This window comes from Primulina huaijiensis, chromosome 1, assembly GCF_012295235.1.
Source record: "Primulina huaijiensis isolate GDHJ02 chromosome 1, ASM1229523v2, whole genome shotgun sequence".
NCBI lineage: Eukaryota > Viridiplantae > Streptophyta > Magnoliopsida > Lamiales > Gesneriaceae > Primulina > Primulina huaijiensis.
Window position 1 is genome coordinate 9700312 of NC_133306.1, and position 17429 is coordinate 9717740.

General features: G+C 36.6%; 1 protein-coding gene and 1 long non-coding RNA gene across 7 annotated transcripts; both read left to right on the top strand.

The window, feature by feature from the left end:
• Nucleotides 1-5810: 5810 nt before the first annotated feature.
• Nucleotides 5811-7311, top strand: LOC140981439 (uncharacterized). The gene is made up of 4 exons (XR_012176083.1): nt 5811-6003; nt 6090-6113; nt 6251-6317; nt 6891-7311. It is a non-coding gene; the product is annotated as an uncharacterized lncRNA (long non-coding RNA).
• Nucleotides 7312-9788: 2477 nt separating this feature from the next.
• Nucleotides 9789-13508, top strand: LOC140981410 (zinc finger CCCH domain-containing protein 18-like). Of its 6 annotated transcripts, XR_012176080.1 has the most exons (9): nt 9795-10010; nt 10756-11716; nt 11801-11959; nt 12051-12230; nt 12337-12413; nt 12559-12720; nt 12813-12939; nt 13024-13192; nt 13227-13508. XR_012176080.1 is itself a non-coding variant. In XM_073447823.1 (8 exons), exons 2-8 carry the CDS (start codon nt 10767-10769, stop codon nt 13094-13096), a joined length of 1695 nt encoding a protein of 564 aa, XP_073303924.1. In that variant the 5' UTR covers nt 9789-10010; nt 10756-10766; the 3' UTR covers nt 13097-13508. The 6 variants fall into 6 exon arrangements, 4 of the variants coding, with proteins under 4 accessions (XP_073303924.1, XP_073303937.1, XP_073303915.1 ...); XM_073447823.1 differs by having other exon boundaries at nt 9789-10010; nt 12813-12906; nt 13024-13508; XM_073447836.1 differs by having other exon boundaries at nt 9789-10010; nt 12559-12682; nt 12813-12906; nt 13024-13508.
• Nucleotides 13509-17429: the final 3921 nt, after the last annotated feature.

A 17429-nucleotide genomic window follows, 5' to 3' on the forward strand; every position in this document is an offset into this window, starting at 1 on the left:
GCATCTTATGTAATTTATATTATGTTCATGCATGTTGGGTAAATTTTAAAACAGTATGCCTCCTAGACGTTTGATTGCCCGTGGAGCAAGGGATGAGGACAGAGAGACTTATGATGGAGGGAGGGCCACTCCTCCTCCACCACCAGATATGCAGGCACAGATGCTTGCGGGTATGACGTAATTTTTCGCACAGTTTGCGAGGAACCAGACTACTATAGGCCCTGAGGAGAGGCCTAGACCAGAGGCAGTATATGAAAGGTTCAGGAGGATGAGTCCGAAGGAGTTTTCGGGTACTACTGACCCGATGATAGCCGAGGGATGGATCAAGTCCATAGAGGTAATCTTTGATTTTATGGAGCTGACCGATGCTGATAGGGTCAGGTGTGCTACGTTCCTTCTGTCAGGGGACGCCAGGCTATGGTGGGAGAGTGCGTCAATGGCAGTGAATTTGCAGACTTTGACTTGGACGGGATTCAAGGAAGTGTTCTGCGCCAAGTACTTCACTGAAGAGGTACGCTCTCGTCTGACCAGGGAATTTATGACGCTGAGACAGGGAGACAGTAGTGTGGCAGATTTTGTCAGAAAGTTTGAGAGGGGGTGTTACTTCGTACCCCTCATTGCGAATGATGCCCAAGCAAAGCGGAGGCATTTCATGGATGGACTGCGGCCGATCTTGCGCCGTGGCGTGGGGGTAGCTGGCCCTACTACTTATGCAGTCGCAGTATCTAGAGCGCTGGCGACAGAGCAAGACCAGCGAGACATTGAGGCAGACAGGCAGGGCAAGAGGCCCTATCAGGCGCCACCGCAGCAGCAGCAGCAGTATCAGAGGCCTCAATTTAAGAAATCGTATCAGGGGCCACCAGGGAAGAAGCCTTATCAGGGACCGCCGAGGGGCAAGGGTCCCATTCAGCAGCAGGGGGCGCCTCAGAAGCCCGTTAATTTTCCAGTGTGCCCTAAGTGCAACCGTCAGCATCCAGGGCAATGCTTGTATGGGTCAAGTAAATGTTTTAAATGTGGAGCTACTGACCACATGTTGAAAGAATGCCCACAGTGGAAGCAGCCAACTCAGGGTAGGGTATTCGCCATGAATGCTCAGGAGGCGAACCCAGACACTACACTACTGACTGGTAAACTTTTCTACCTAAACTCAGTATTATTTTGACTTGCATGTGGAAATTTTTATTTTGGATTATTAGTGTGCTAGTATTATCTTGTGTGACTTGGGATATTGAGTCCTATTATGCTTTGGGTTACTGTTAGTACTTCTGTGATATAAGTTTCGTGTGGTGCTAACGTCTCTCAGGAAATATTTTCATTAAGAGAATAGCTACTCAGGCCTTGATAGACTCAGGAGCCACCCATTCATTTATCTCAGAGGCGTTTGCTAGTCACTTTGATATCAAGACCATCGGCCTCGACGTGAATTATTCAGTGACAGTCCCATCAGGGGAAGAGCTGTTAGCTACTAGAGTGGTCAGAGATATCGATCTAGAATTGCATGGCCATTTAGTGTATGCAGATTTGATCCTGCTACCAATGCCAAAGTTCGATATTATTTTGGGAATGGACTGGCTGACTAAGAACAGAGTTCTGATTGATTTCCAGAAAAGATCAGTACTGATTAGACCGTTGGGAATGGATCAGTTTTTATTTGAGCCATCCAGATGGAGGAGTTTTCCTCGCATGATCTCCTGCATGCAGGCGAGGAGACTGATTTCCAAGGGTTGTCAGGCTTTCTTAGCCAGCATGGCATCTGCACTTGAAGTACTCACTCCATCTTTAGCAGACGTGCTAGTAGTCAGGGACTTCCCAGACGTCTTTCCAGATGACGTCACAGGCCTTCCACCAGATAGAGAGGTGGAGTTTGCCATTGATCTCATGCCAGGCACAGTGCCAATCTCTAAGGCACCGTACAGATTAGCTCCAGCAGAAATGCTAGAACTTAAGCAACAGATTCAGGAACTTTTAGACAAGGAATTTATCCGCCCGAGTTTCTCACCGTGGGGCGCGCCAGTGCTCTTTGTGAAAAAGAAGGATGGGAGCATGAGACTGTGCATCGATTACCGTGAGCTGAACAAGGTAACGATCAAGAATAAGTACCCGTTGCCTAGAATCGAAGATTTGTTTGATCAGTTACAGGGAGCTACCATGTTCTCTAAGATAGATCTTCGATCAGGGTATCATCAGCTGAAAGTGAAGAATGCAGATGTCCACAAGACAGCTTTCAGGACCAGATATGGGCATTACGAGTTCTTAGTGATGCCATTTGGAGTGACAAATGCTCCAGCTATTTTCATGGATCTCATGAACCGAGTATTTCAGCCGTTCCTCGATCAGTTCGTCATAGTATTCATTGACGATATTCTTATATATTCGAAGAGCCATGAGGAGCATAGTCAGCATTTGAGAACAGTGTTACAGGTTTTGCAGAGACACAAGTTGTATGCAAAATTCAGTAAGTGTGAATTTTGGTTGGAGAAAATAGCATTTTTAGGACATATAATATCTAGCAGTGGTATTGAGGTGGATCCAGCTAAGGTGGTGACAGTTAAAGAATGGATTGAGCCGAAGAATGCATCAGAGATCCGCAGTTTCCTAGGCTTAGCAGGCTACTACAGAAAGTTTATTAAGGGATTTTCTTCGATAGCAGTGCCACTCACCTCATTGACCAAGAAGAATGTCAAATTCATATGGACTGAAGAGTGTCAGAAGAGCTTTGATACCTTGAAACAAGCTCTTATCACAGCGCCAGTGTTAGCCATGCCAGCAGGACAAGATAATTTTGTGTTGTACACCGATGCTTCTAAGCTCGGTTTGGGCGCAGTATTGATGCAGAATGGTCGGGTTATAGCTTATGCTTCCAGACAGTTAAAAGTGCATGAAAAGAATTATCCGACTCATGATCTCGAGTTAGCTGCCGTGGTCTTTGCTTTGAAGATTTGGAGACATTATTTGTACGGCGAGAGATGCCAGATATTCACTGATCACAAGAGTCTAAAATATTTCTTCACGCAAAAAGAACTTAACATGAGACAAAGACGGTGGTTGGAGTTAGTAAAAGATTATGATTGTGAAATTAGCTATCATCCAGGGAAAGCTAATGTTGTGGCAGATGCTTTGAGTAGAAAGGTAGCAATCTTAGCACAGCTGTCAGTGCAGAGATCTCTTCAGTCTGAGATTCAAAGGTTTGACTTGGAAGTTTATCGCGAGGGCAGAGCTCCTAAGCTGTCTAATCTGATGGTCCAATCTTCCTTGTTAGACCGTATCCGAGCAGGTCAGCCTTCAGATGAGCAGTTATTGAAATGGAGGCTGAAAGATGAAGCCAAGGGCAGTGTACTCTATTCAGTGTCCGATGGTATTGTGAGATACAGAGATAGAATGTGGGTGCCTAGTGTTGATTCAATTAGACAGAATATTTTGTCAAAGGCACATGCATCTCCGTATTCTATTCATCCAGGAGGTACCAAGATGTACAAAGACCTACAGATTTTGTATTGGTGGCCAGGGATGAAGCGAGACATCCGCAGATTTGTGTCAGAATGCCTCACTTGTCAACAGGTGAAGGCAGGGCATCAGAGGCCAGCAGGAATGCTTAAGCCACTCCCTATTCCAGAGTGGAAATGGGAGAATATCACTATGTATGTATGTAAGTTCAAGTTTATGATGTAGGTTCAACTTTCAAGTATGTATTTTATATTTTGAAATTTTATGTTGTTTTATTATGTAGTACTTGCTCTCTCCAGTTTATACGTGTTGAGTCTTTAGACTCACTAGACTTGATCGATGCAGGTGAGTATGTTGAGGAGGAGACAGGAGGTGGCGACCAAGGGGCAGGCTTGGACTGAGCGGAAGGCTAAACCCGAGGACCACTAAGTTTATGTTTTTATGAAAAGTTTAAAATACTCTGCTTTTATGTTGGATGTGAGACAATTGAAACAAGTATGTTGTTGAAAAATTTATTTGGCGATGTTGATTTCAAATATTAATATGATGAATGATGAGTGACGACCTTATAGATTTTATGTTTAAGAAAATCTTAAATTTTTCCGCAAATTTTAAAGTAGTAAAAAAAAAAATTATGGTACGTTACAGTAGCGGTCATAGTGTTCATCCTGGCACTCATAGAATGTACCACATACTGAAGCCATTTTTCTGGTGGGATGCGATGAAGAGAGATATTTCAGAATTTGTAGCGAAATGTTTGACACGCCAGCAGGTTAAAGCCGAGAGAATGAACCTGGAGGTATGTTACAGAGTTTAGAAATCCCGCAATGGAACTGGGAACATATTGCAATGGACTTCGTGACTCACTTGCCCAGATCAATCAGAGGTTGTGATGCAATCTGGGTGATAGTCGATAGATTGTCCAAATCAGCACACTTTATTCCATACGATCGTACTTATGCTTATAATAAAATGGCACGATTATATGTGGATAATTTTATTCGATTGCATGGAGTTCCTGTATCTATTGTATCTGACCGAGATCCTAGATTTGCTTCCAAGTTTTGGAGTAGTCTTCAGAATGTTTTGGGTACTAAGTTGGCAATGAGTACAACTTATCATCCACAAACAGATGGTCAGACAGAGAGGACGATACAAACTTTGGAGGATATGTTACGATCAGTGGTCATGGATTTTGGTGGAAACTGGCAAGACTCTTTACCATTGGTTGAATTCTCCTACAATAATAGTTTTCAAACAACTATTGGGATGGCACCATTCGAAGCTTTGTATGGTAGAAGTTGTCGATCGCCCGTATGTTGGAATGAGGTTGGAGAAAAACCCTTGGTACAACCTGAGTGTGTTGAAGAAATGAATGAAAAGATAAATTTGATTAGAAAGAAGATGAAAGCATCTCAGGATCGTCAAGCTAGCTACGCAAATAAAAGACGCAGGCCTTTAGAATTTCAGGTTGGCGATCAAGTTTTCTTGAAAGTGTCACCGTTTCGTGGCACGATGAGATTTGGGCGAAAAGGGAAGTTAACTCCACGTTATATTAGACCGTATATTATTGTTGAGAGGATCGGCTTATTGGCTTATAGATTGGACTTGCCGCAGAGTTTGTCTGCTATACATGATATGTTTCATGTATCTATGCTGCGGAAGTATGAGCCGGATCCATCTCATGTTCTGAGACCCGAGGATGTGGAGTTGGACAGTTCTCTTAGCTATGTTGAGTATCCTATACAAATTCTTAATCGAAAAGATAAGCAACTTCGAAATAAGACAATTCCACTAGTTATGGTACAGTGGAGTAGACATGGGACTGAAGAGGCTACATAAGAGCTGGAGGCTAAAATGCGTCAAGAATGGCCTCACTTGTTTGAAACTGTCACAAATTATTTCATGTACTCTGACTTTCCTATGTACTATCAGTGGTAGATGTGTGACTAGGTTGTATATAAGATGTGTTGTGTGTTTCGATTTCGAGGACGAAATATTTTGTTAGAGGGGGAGAAATGTAATGACCCGATTTAATTATATGTTCTTTGGCGATAATTAAGATTAATTATTTTAAATTGAGGAATTTAAAATAATTAAGTCAAATAATTAAACCGTGTGTTGAAATATGTATTAGAAAATATCGGTTTATCGACGATATTAAAATACGTATTTAAAATTTATAGCACACGAGAGTTGAAATAAAATAGACCGAGTCAAATTTCGAACCCGAAAAGATAAAAGATAAACATACATATAATATTAATATATATATATATATATNAGATTCCCGAAAACCCATCGGAAACCCGCCGCCCCTTTCTCCGCTGAATCGTCACCTTACGTCGCCGGAGTTCGGAAATTGATTGAGGGGTTTTGTTTCTTATCTCATAAGCTTTCTTTTGATACCACTTTTGCAAATTTTCGAGAACGACACGTCGGCTCTGATTTTGTTCGTGATTTCCGGTCATCTTCTCCGGCGAGTTTGCCGCCTGTTGCCGGTTGGCTTCGGTTTAGGCTCGCGTTTAACCACTGTTATTGGACGTACAAGCTGTATCGGTGCGAATTGTTGTCTATGTGAATTTAATTTAATTTCGGCTCAAATATTGTATCATTACTAATTAATTATTGGGTTATTATTGTAGGTTCCGGAATTGTACGAGTTGGAGGTATAATCTGGTGAACTAGGCGAATATTGGAATTTTATGAATTTAAAATGCCTAAATAGTTGAAATTGGATTGCTAGTGAATTTAAATTGTTGTTGAATTTTTATATGATAATACGAACATTTAAATTAATATTCAGGTGATTTGTCTGAGTTGGCATTTCCAAGACTTTCTTGAGAATTTAAGTTACTGGTAAATTAGTCGAGGTACGTAGAGATCAGTTATTTTCACGATGTCTGACAGAGACATCTGATGATCCTGTGTATGATTTATGTGCAATTTGTTGATTTATGTGATATTATATGCTGACTCGCATATTATCAGTTGGTAATTGATGTGCAAAATAAAATAAAATATTTCTTTGGTTCACACACATTTTATTTTAGTTAGACACATCAATACCACTGAACATATCGTATTGAGCCTATCTGTTATTGGGATCCAGTTATATTTCGGTTGAGATCCGTTATATATATTATATGATATGGTGTTCTGGAGATGTGTGGCTACCTTGATTCGGTCTGGCTTAGGTAGATGCTGGCTTCGAGGCTGGGCCATATCCCTGGCACGGTCCGCTGAGTCGTGGACCAGCTCGAGCATATATGTATGATTGTCGATATCGATCATTTGACTCCTGATATCCTGATATCTTGCACCTATACATGCATTGCATTCATACATGGCATCATTGCATTTCTATGTCATATATCGTGGTTTCTTGATGTCTCGTACTGGCCCCGAGAGGGGGCTGTCGTGTCTTTTGTGTATGGACATGACAGGTGGTACAGGTGGTTCGACCTCAGGTGCTCGAGAGGAAGCCTCAGGAAGTACCAGAGCTCCTTGAGAGTGTGTTCAGTTGTATTTAGGTACTGCGCGATGTTGCTGTCTCCCTGATACTATATGTATATATTTGGAGGATTGTATTATGGTATTATCGAGCCTTGTCGGCTCTATGATATTTTGGGTTTGTATATGTCATGATTGTGTCTGGCTGGCACATGTTCATGATGTTGTGTTTATTGAGGGCATATGTTGTGTATTTTGAGTATTTGATTTTCTGGTATGTCCTATTTATGCGAAGGTCATGCCGAAATTTTTATAGGCCCAAACGCAAATTTTTAACTCACTTTTCCGCTGTTTACTGATTAATCATGATTGCATGTTAATAAATCTTTATTAGGATAACGGGCCCTCACAATAAGAAAGTCAGAATTAATGATCTTAATTCATCTAAGGGGAAAACGTAAATGTATATGATGAAAGAAAATATTTAAGTTTACGCATATTCATGAAAAACTATTAAAAGTATTTTCATTGTTGCATGTGGATGTATACGTATTACTTGTTACTATGGTTAAGGCATGCTGATTCGATACACTCACTAGGTGTGAATGATGTATGTGAGGATTTTGATGTTGAGACACGAGGGTTGAATGACTAAACCGACTGAGTGGATGGTGCACTAACCCGATGACGCATGCATTGCTAGTTTTCCGCACTATGATAATTTTACATTACTTTAAATATTTTGATAACTTTTATGTTTATGAATGGTTTTGAGAGGATTTAAGATGTTTATGCTACTTTTGAAAAATCCTAGTTTTAGGTTTGATTTGTTAGTTTTAGGTTTGATTTGATGTTTAGGGTTTTATAACTTTTACTGCATTTTTTGGATTTTGAGTAAAATAAATGTTGAGTTTATTTTAATGGTGCAAAAAGGTATATATACTTGTATATATATAAAGTCTCGGCCAAGATTTTAGAAAAAAAAATTCTAGTATATGATGAGTTAGAGATGTTTCATAAATGGACAAATTTAATTAAATTTCAAATATGTCAAGTCAATCATTTTACATAATAATTAGAGTGAATTTCAAGTATACTCAAAATGAGTGTCATTTAAATTTATTCATCAAATTATTTCTCAAATATAATCAAATTAATCTCTCCAAATTAAATACATCAATCTAAGAGCAAAAGTTGTGATCAGATTGATGGATTTCAAACTAACGATCGACTATATCCAAGTGAATTCTAAATACACCATATATCAAGCTAAACATTTTCAATAATATTAGCTGACTTCAAATGGCATTCATCTTTGTACAATTTGAAATACAATTTTCAAAAATTTCTCAACTCAAATTCTACCTCTAAATTAAATTCAAATTATTTATTTGAAATCCATAGTTTTGAGTTAATTAATTTAAACGTACCTGAATGCAATTCAATAATTTATTATACATACCCTCTTACCGAAACACCATAAATTTGCCATTGAAAATATATATTTCTTGTTATTCTTAAAATTTGTTTATGACTAAATAAAAATAATTTATAGTTAAAATACATATTTCCAGACAATTACCCACCTTTGCCATTTTGAAGTTTCGCGATCCGAAAAATAACTAAAACGAGATGTCAAGTTCGATATTCCTATTTGTCAACATATTTTGAATATTATCATGAGCTTCACTAATTAATTGGAATACATATTTTATGAGACGGTATCATGAATTTATTTCCACGAGACAAGTCAATTTGATTCATAATTAATTATAAATAATAAAATTTATAATATTAAAAATAATAATTTTTTCATGAATCGGACGGAAAATGGGTCATCTCACATAATTTTTAGTTGAATATTTGGATTTTAGTCCAACTCAAAGTGAAAATGAGAATGAATCAGATACACAACCCAGTCGTACACAAAGTAAATCATCAGAGACTGATATTCCGTAACGGCAAAAAGCGAAGCCCAATGGATAGGACAGATTTTAACTGCGACAGAAGTGCACTATTTTGTTGACAACAATTTTACCCTTCTCCTCGTTTCCTTTTTTACCCCCCACAACTTTTAAATATATTTCCCTCCGAAACCTAAATTAAAATTAAAACTGATCGAAAAACAGGAAAACTGCTTTTCCCCTACCTTACTGCCCTTTGAAACGGTCAGAAACGGCATCACTCATTTTTACCATAATGCCCCCTCCTACCTTATTATTTCATCCAATTTTTCATCTTTTACTAATTATAGTTTTAATTAAATGTATCCTTCTTATGTTTCTTGTCATAAAAGAAGGTTTATAGTCAGTTAGATGAGATCTCGGTTTCGAAACCCAATTACAAAATCTTTTTTGCCAAAACAATATTTTATCCTGTATGTATTTCACCTAATTAAGATGGGTACATTTTAATATGTGACAATTGTTGGGGTAACAATTATTAATTGTGGTGGGCCTGTATGATGATGTCTTTTTTTAGAAGAAAAAATATTGTTAAATGACACTATCAATACAAATGACTTGGCCCTTTTAAAATATTAAAAAATATCCAATCATAGTCATCAATTCTTTTCTGAAATGAAATCAATAAAATAATTTTAAAATAAATGAAACGCATTTCAATACTCTGGAAATTTGAATTATTTATTTGCAACCTAATTAATGCTGGTGGGAATTAATTTGTTTAGGAAGGGCAATTTTGGAACTCAATGTTCAAGCTGTCAATAATCCTCAATTATTAACTGACCACTCATCAGCTGGAAATTGAAAAGAATTTTCGTTTTCAACCTTTACTCATTTTTTTTCCTAATATAATATGAAAGGTTATTAATTAAATTAAATTAAATTAAAGTAAAATATTGAAGCGAGGAGTTGAGGGGAACCACAGTGCTTCTTTAAAAGCATCAAATTTTGTCATTTTGTTTTGTGACTTGTGAGATTAATATTTTGTGTCTCTTTCTTTATACGGTGAAGTTTCTGCATATGGAGTTGGAAAGAGTGAATGAAAAAAGAAATGTTTGGACAGAGAGACAACAAGGCTATTCTTGAACTGGGGATGGAGATGGAATCATCTTTTCTTCTTTTGTGACCTATTTTTCACGTTTCCAAGTGGTGGGTTGGATTCTTGGTTCTAATATTCTTGTATTTATCCATAGTTGACCATGTTTCACTCATGGGTTGTGTCGAAAACTGTGTTTTTATATGTAAAGATTAAATTTTTTTTTTGGTGGGTTTGCATGTCACCACTTCTAAAATCTGTGTGTTATTTGTTTATGGTGTAAACTTTTGTTTTCTTGGAGTTTTTTCTTTCATGAAAGTCCTCCTGAAGGGTTTCTTTGTGATTTGGGGTATTTGATTTTGAATTCGAGTAGTGAGTAGTGGTAACATGTTAATCTGTGTTTTTTTTTCCATAAAAAAAGTTGGTTTCTGTTTGCGAAGACTGCTTAGAGATTTAGTTGGGTTTTTTTTATTTAATCTAATTCTATTGTTCTAACGTAATACATGGAGATTTAATTTAATGCATTTCCTCTACGGGAAACCTGTTTTGGATTACTTTTTTTGAGTGCATGTGATTTGTGGTTGAAGATCTGATTTGCAGTTATTTACTGGTTTTGGATTAATGAATTTCTGGTTCTTTCCTCCTTTCATTGTTACTGTAGAATTTCAAGACATGCCATCATATGACTTAAGCAAATACAGAAGAAATTAAAGGAAAAAACCCAATCTTTGATGTTTACTTACGCTATTTTTGGTTAGGAAAACACTGCTTGTTTCTCGATTCACTTGTTTGAAAATTCTTTATTTTTTTACTGATTTTTTTTTCTTTTTCTTCTTCTTTTTGGTGTGCAATGATTAGGTACGTACGTTATGGATTCATCAGAAGCTGCAAAGGTTGTCCACGACAGAATCTTGAAGTTGGAACCAGAGCATGTTGCTAGGAAAATCATTGGATACGTATACTTGCAGGAACTCCCTGATCAAGAAATGATTCGGTTAGCTTTAGGACCAGATACCTTAATCCACAACTTAATAAATACGGCAAAAAATGCACTTCATATAGCCTCAGCACCACTAATTTCACCCTCAATTTCTCCAACTATGAGTCCAAACACTTTTTCGGATTCTCATGTTCAATTCAGTGCTTTCTCGCCTCCTACACCGCACCCATTTTCGGCTCCGTTTCGAAGGTGTTGGGATCCTCGGTTAGCTTCTGAGCAACAGCCAATTCGCAATATGGTGATGAAAGTTGTTCCATACCCGGATTCCATACCTGAAGAATATGGTTTACAAAACCAGTTGTTAGGTTTGGAGGAAGCCCCGGAAACTGTTGTCAAGGCAAGAACACGAATGTCAAGGTTTTTACATGATTACTATTGTCCTGAAGGTGCATTCGGCAATCTTTGTATTAGGGGTAGTAGAAATTCTCATAGCATTATGGACTATCCGGTTAAGACTTGTCATTATTTCAACAAAGGATTTTGCAAACATGGCAGTAGTTGTAGGTATGTTCATGATGAGTCTTTCCCCGAGTCCTATACGCATATGTTTGGTCCGAGTCCTTATGAAGTTCCTGGTGAAGATCAAGTTTTCTTACCAGGGTCGCTTGAAAAACTTGAATTGGAAATTGCAGAACTTCTGAGATCCCGGAACGGCAACCCTGTTTCGATCGCTTCCCTGCCAATGATGTACTATGAGAACTATGGAAAAACTCTACAAGCTGAAGGGTATCTAACTGAAAGCCAAAGACACGGTAAAGCTGGTTATAGTCTAACTAAACTTCTCACACGGCTGAAGAATAGTATTCGGGTGATTGATAGGTACATTTCGGTATCATTTCTGTTGATGACTTGGCATTTGCCGCATGCTAGAAACTAATATTTGGTTTCTTTGATTTGTTTTAGGCCTCATGGACAGCATGCTGTTGTTCTAGCAGAAGATGCTCCAAAATATATGGATCCTAGACACGACCCTGGCCAGATCGTCTCTGGTTCTCGACAGATTTATATGACGTTTCCTGCCGAGAGCACCTTCACCGAGGAAGATGTTTCGAGTTACTTTAAGTAATGCATCTAAAATTCTGCAATTTGATGTATATAGTATTTGACTGTAATTTCAAGTATAATTAATGGTCAATTGGTTTAAATTTTTTAGTACCTTTGGTCCGGTTCAAGATGTTAGGATTCCTTGTCAGCAGAAAAGGATGTTCGGTTTTGTGACATTTTCTAATGTGGAAACGGTTATGCTAATATTGTCCAAGGGAAATCCACATTATGTCTCTGGAGCTCGTGTCCTTGTGAAACCATATCGAGAAAAATCAAAGCTTGTTGAGAGGTATGCAGACTATCTGCTTCTTTTTAATCGTTTGTTAATATTTTGCTTTACATCTGTTGGCTACAAGAAATTTGCCAACTCACTTCAGGTTTAATTATCATTGCAGGAAATACATAGACAAATTTGACCCTCTGTTCCATCAGCACTCACGCCCTATAGATTATGACCCTGAACTTCAAGCGAGTAAGATATTTGTTATAGATAATCTTGAGATAAACCTTTTGTTGATGGATAAAACCATTTTGTTTTTTTGATCATCCATTCACTCGATAAATGTACAGTACCGGATTGAAATTCAAACGATTTGCTCATGGATTTTCGTTGACAGGATGGGAATCTTCAAGGTTATTTAGGAAGCAGCTAATGGAAGAACATGAACATGCCCTTGAACTTGAGACAATGCGACTCTCACAACTTCAGTTTTATCACAAGCCTGTGGCCAACCAAGCTCAGTTGAGTTATTCCACAAATAAGCCAAAATTCCCAGAAGGTTTTTAGCCTCGTATCTAACTTGATATATAATTCATGTTACTGCAAAGCATACTCATTTAACATTAGAATTTACTCATCAAACTTTTGCAGATCAGCACCCCAAGTACTTCCCCTCAACAGAATGCTACAATTATCTGCTTGATGTTCTGAACAGTACTGGCTCAACTAGCGATGATAATCTCACGTATGCAGTCAATATTTGCAGTGAACATGATAGGTTGGCAAGATTCGCGCCCTCATTCATTATTTATACGAGTACATCGTATATTTAATGATCATATTATGTTTTTCATTCATGCAGCGCCCAAGGACTGAATCTCCCTGATAGCCCCTTTGCATCTGCAGTCTCTAACAGTATTCCGGCGGTCATATAGGTTACTAACTCGACGCTATATATAGACGTGCCCAGTAGAAAACAAAGTTTTCTGTCAACTTGCTAACTTATTTAAGGTAAAGCTGCAAATATATATATATATATATATGTATACCCGTAGAGAAGGAACGACAGAGAGATTTCCTCTTCAATACTTGGATTGGGAGGTGGAATTTAAATAATGGATCATACAAATAAGTGCTTGCATGTAAGAAAGTTGGTGGTTTCTTAGGTTCTATTTTTTGAAATTTTTAGTTAACGCAAGAATTAAAATAGGAGTCAGGACTTGGGATGATCATCATCAAACGTAGTGCTCGATATATAGTACATATTTGAATAACTTGTCTGTGTATATATGTAAAATCCTGCTATTGTGACCTCTTATTCCCAGTGGTATATGCTGTTTCTCGTTCTTCATGTGTATACATGTTTCACATCATTGCATGAGATCTCAAGTAAAACTCAATCAATATATATATATATATATATACCTCTATATCTTTTATGTATTTTGTAAAAAAAACCAAGTTGACTAAAATTCAATGTACCTCTACTGAAACTTGAGATAAACTATTTATTATTTTATATTTTATTTGTATACAACAAAAATAATAATTGCAAAATTTAAATTTTTATTTGTTTTTCTTAGTTGTTGATGTAGAATAACTTCTGGATTTAGATTTGTTAAAATAAATCAAAATTTTAATGTGTGCTATATATATATATATAAATTAAATATGATGGTAAATTTGTTTATAAATTGACTAACTAGATGATACATAAATATTATGAATCAAAATTTTAATGTGTGTGTGTGTGTGTGTGTGTAAATATATATGGGTAAGCTTGTTTAGAAATTGACTAACTAGATGATACATAAAATATTATGAAATTTACATACATGATAAATATTTAAATTGATAGAGAAATGTAATAAATATAAATGGATATTCGTGGGAAAAAATTTCAAAAAAATAAGGTTTTTACATTTCTCTAACTAATTTGTCTTAATATTTGAAGTAGCATATTTTGTTTAAAAAAACAAAACTTGTCAATTTTTGAAATTGAATTGGTAAGTAAAAAAATATGATAGAAAGAGGCCTTACCAAATGTGTTACAATCCAACCCTCTTGTTTTCTAAATAATATTAAATTAATAGTATATATATACAAATGAGCCGCATCCCATGAATTCGAGCTTTGAAAGTGTTTTTAACATGGTATCTAATTAGATCACAAATTAAAGTCTTACCCTTTTCTTACTTATTTTTATAGGGTAGTTATTATTATTATTATTTCTTGATCTTATAATTACCTGTAAATCCCAAAAATTTAATTCTGATCATATATATTTCTTAAAGATGGGAATAGATACAGTCAGACACGTTCATATTGTTGATGATGAATGTGGGGAAATGGTCAGTGATTGGCTCTTACGATCCTTTTATCTCATAAAATGGCAATGTCAATTTGACATAGTTTGTCTTCTGATACGTTGACCCCACACACACACATGAAATGTAACATCTGATTGGGATAAGGGTTGCCTGCCTGGACCAAGTTGTAGAAACTTCATCGTAGTTTTGAAATATGTAAGAATAAAAATATTGTAGTCAAAAATTCATCGTTTGTCTATGGGTAGAGATATCCTATGTGATTTGGTGAGTTAATAGTGCAAAGAATATCTGATCGGAGTAATACATGTGCATTTTGGAAATGTGTTTCCTCAATTTCACATACCATGTCACTATTATACTCAAAGATACATCACATCGTTATCGAATTCATATGCAACTCTCGAAATACCAATGATTACAAATTCGATCAGGATATATGAGTTGAAGGGAACGTATTGTATGCTAATTATTACTTAAGGTTCTTGCAGGCATTATCAGTGATACTTAGTGAATCATGGGGCGATGCTATTAGATGCTCTTACCATGATTCGATGAGTTCAGAAATGAGTTCTGACATTCTTGATCAAGGGGTTGATAAAAATAATGAGACTAATTAGAGGATAAATCTGAATAAAAATAAATGTTATTTTGAATTACATGGAGATGTGAACGCACAGCAAGTTGTATCCTTGAACTATTGTGGGTCATACAAGTATGAGATTCTGTATTCCCGTTGAGATAATCAAAGTTCAAGGAGTTGAATTTGGCACATATAGTTTGATGAAGATCAAACAAAATGCTTATAAAGGAGTTTATAAGTTGATTCCATATGATGAAACAAGTGGAAGTCAGCTTAAATACTAATTGAGTAAGAAGAGTGGAACTGCCTGTTTTGTGAAGGGTTTCACAAAATTGGCAAATACCAAATATGAACAGTGAAACTTTTGATATTTGAAATTTTCAATTTCAAAAGTTGATTAATACATAATATAATAATAATATGAGAATTTTATTTAATGTTTCGTACGACACTTAAGGAATGTTTCGAATGTCGGTTTTTTTTTAAAAAAATTCGATGCGCCTTGGATGCGAAAAAACGAGAAACGTCTACTACTAAAACTTAAACGATCTCGACTTTTTTTTTTAAACTAATAATCTCGAAAATTAACAAATAAAACTACTTAACATTTTGATATAAATTAACATTTAAATCTTAAATGTATAAAAATATCCCTAAATCATCAATTAACCAAAAATCATACGTCAATCTTTAAAAAGATCAACTAACATAAATTAAAGCATAAAAATATCTCTAAATAAATCATTAAGATAAATCTTTAAGTCTTTTAACTATCAAGCTAGTGCGGAAACATAAAGGTCTCTCGGGAGTGTACTGCTGCACTCGATCACTCAATCGTCCGTGCCTCCTATAAAATCATCAAATCATGTATCATACAAACCTAGTGAGTCTAATGACTCAGGACGTTCTAAACATGAGTAGCAAATAATACATATACAATCACAAGTATTAAAAATCATATTTTTATTTAAAATAGCTTTTGAGCATAAATAAATCATTTAAAAAAGCTTTTGGCATAAATAAATCCTTTAAAAAGCTTTTAATCATAAATCATAAATCATATATCATAAATCATTTTAATCGTAAAGCTTTCAATCATTTATCATTTGAGCGAAGTTTGATCCTTGAAATTGACTAGCTTTTATCTTTTGGTCGACTGATCAGTCTTTAGCTTCACATCGTCCATGGAGTTGGGCACTAGGCTCCACCATGGAAATACGATCGTCAGGGCTCCCTCTGGGGCCTTTTCCTATAGATAGGCTCTCTCTAGGGCCTTCTCCCGTAAATGGGCTCCATCTGGGGCTTTTCCCTCTCACAAAATCATACATCATTTGCCACAGTCAATTCGCATCCCTCAAAACATTTTTCATTTTCTTTTAAAAGGATACAATATCATAATTTTCAAAAAATAGTATTTTCGACAGTAAAAATTGCACAGCTTTACCATAAATTATAAAATATCCATAAATCATAAAATATCATATTTTCATCAAAATCATCATTTTAAATCATAAAATATCACAAGTGTAAAATTACCGTTTTGCCCCTAGTTTTTATGTATTTCACAAGTGTAAAATTATCGTTTTGCCCCTAGACTTAAAAATTCTAGATTTAATCTTTTTCTTACTTTTAATGGCATGAGTTTATTCCAAATAATTATTTAAGCTTAAATATAATTTTTCATAATTTTATTCGGCTTAATTCGAGGCTTTTTAATTAATTCCTTATTAACTATTTGAGAGGCGATTAAATTTTGGAGAAATTCAAAACTCATTATTTTGATCCCAATTTTTAAACCTAACCTTTTTTATTTCCTAATCTACCATTGTGAGCCATGAACCACACCCGTGGACCCATGGTTCTAATTTTTATTTAATTAATCTCGAAATTGACCCATAAATGAATAACCCGAGCCATCTCCCAATTTACTCGAGCCATGGTCGAGCCACTTCGAGCCAAACTCGAGCCAACCCACCTAAGAACCCTATTGACCAAGCCCAGCCCATAGAACCAGAACTTAGCTCGCTGAAACACTCCTGGAACCAGACCCAAAGCTACGCGTGGTTTGTTACTCACGCCTATAGCCTCCTAGCCAACCTAGGACACTTCCAGTCGAGCCACCACAGAGCCCACCTGACCCTAACCAACCCTAGACCACGCCCAGACTCGTCCCAAACCATCCCAAGCCCTTGAACCAGCGCTGCAAGCCCTGCCATTAGAACAAGATCCGTGCGCCCCTATGGTGCTTCCCACGTTTTTTCCCTAGCCATGACCGAACCGAGCCACACCCCTGAGCCCAGCCCTTCCTAACCATCCTTGGACCATCCTAAGGCACCCTCTAGACCACCTAGCCCGCGC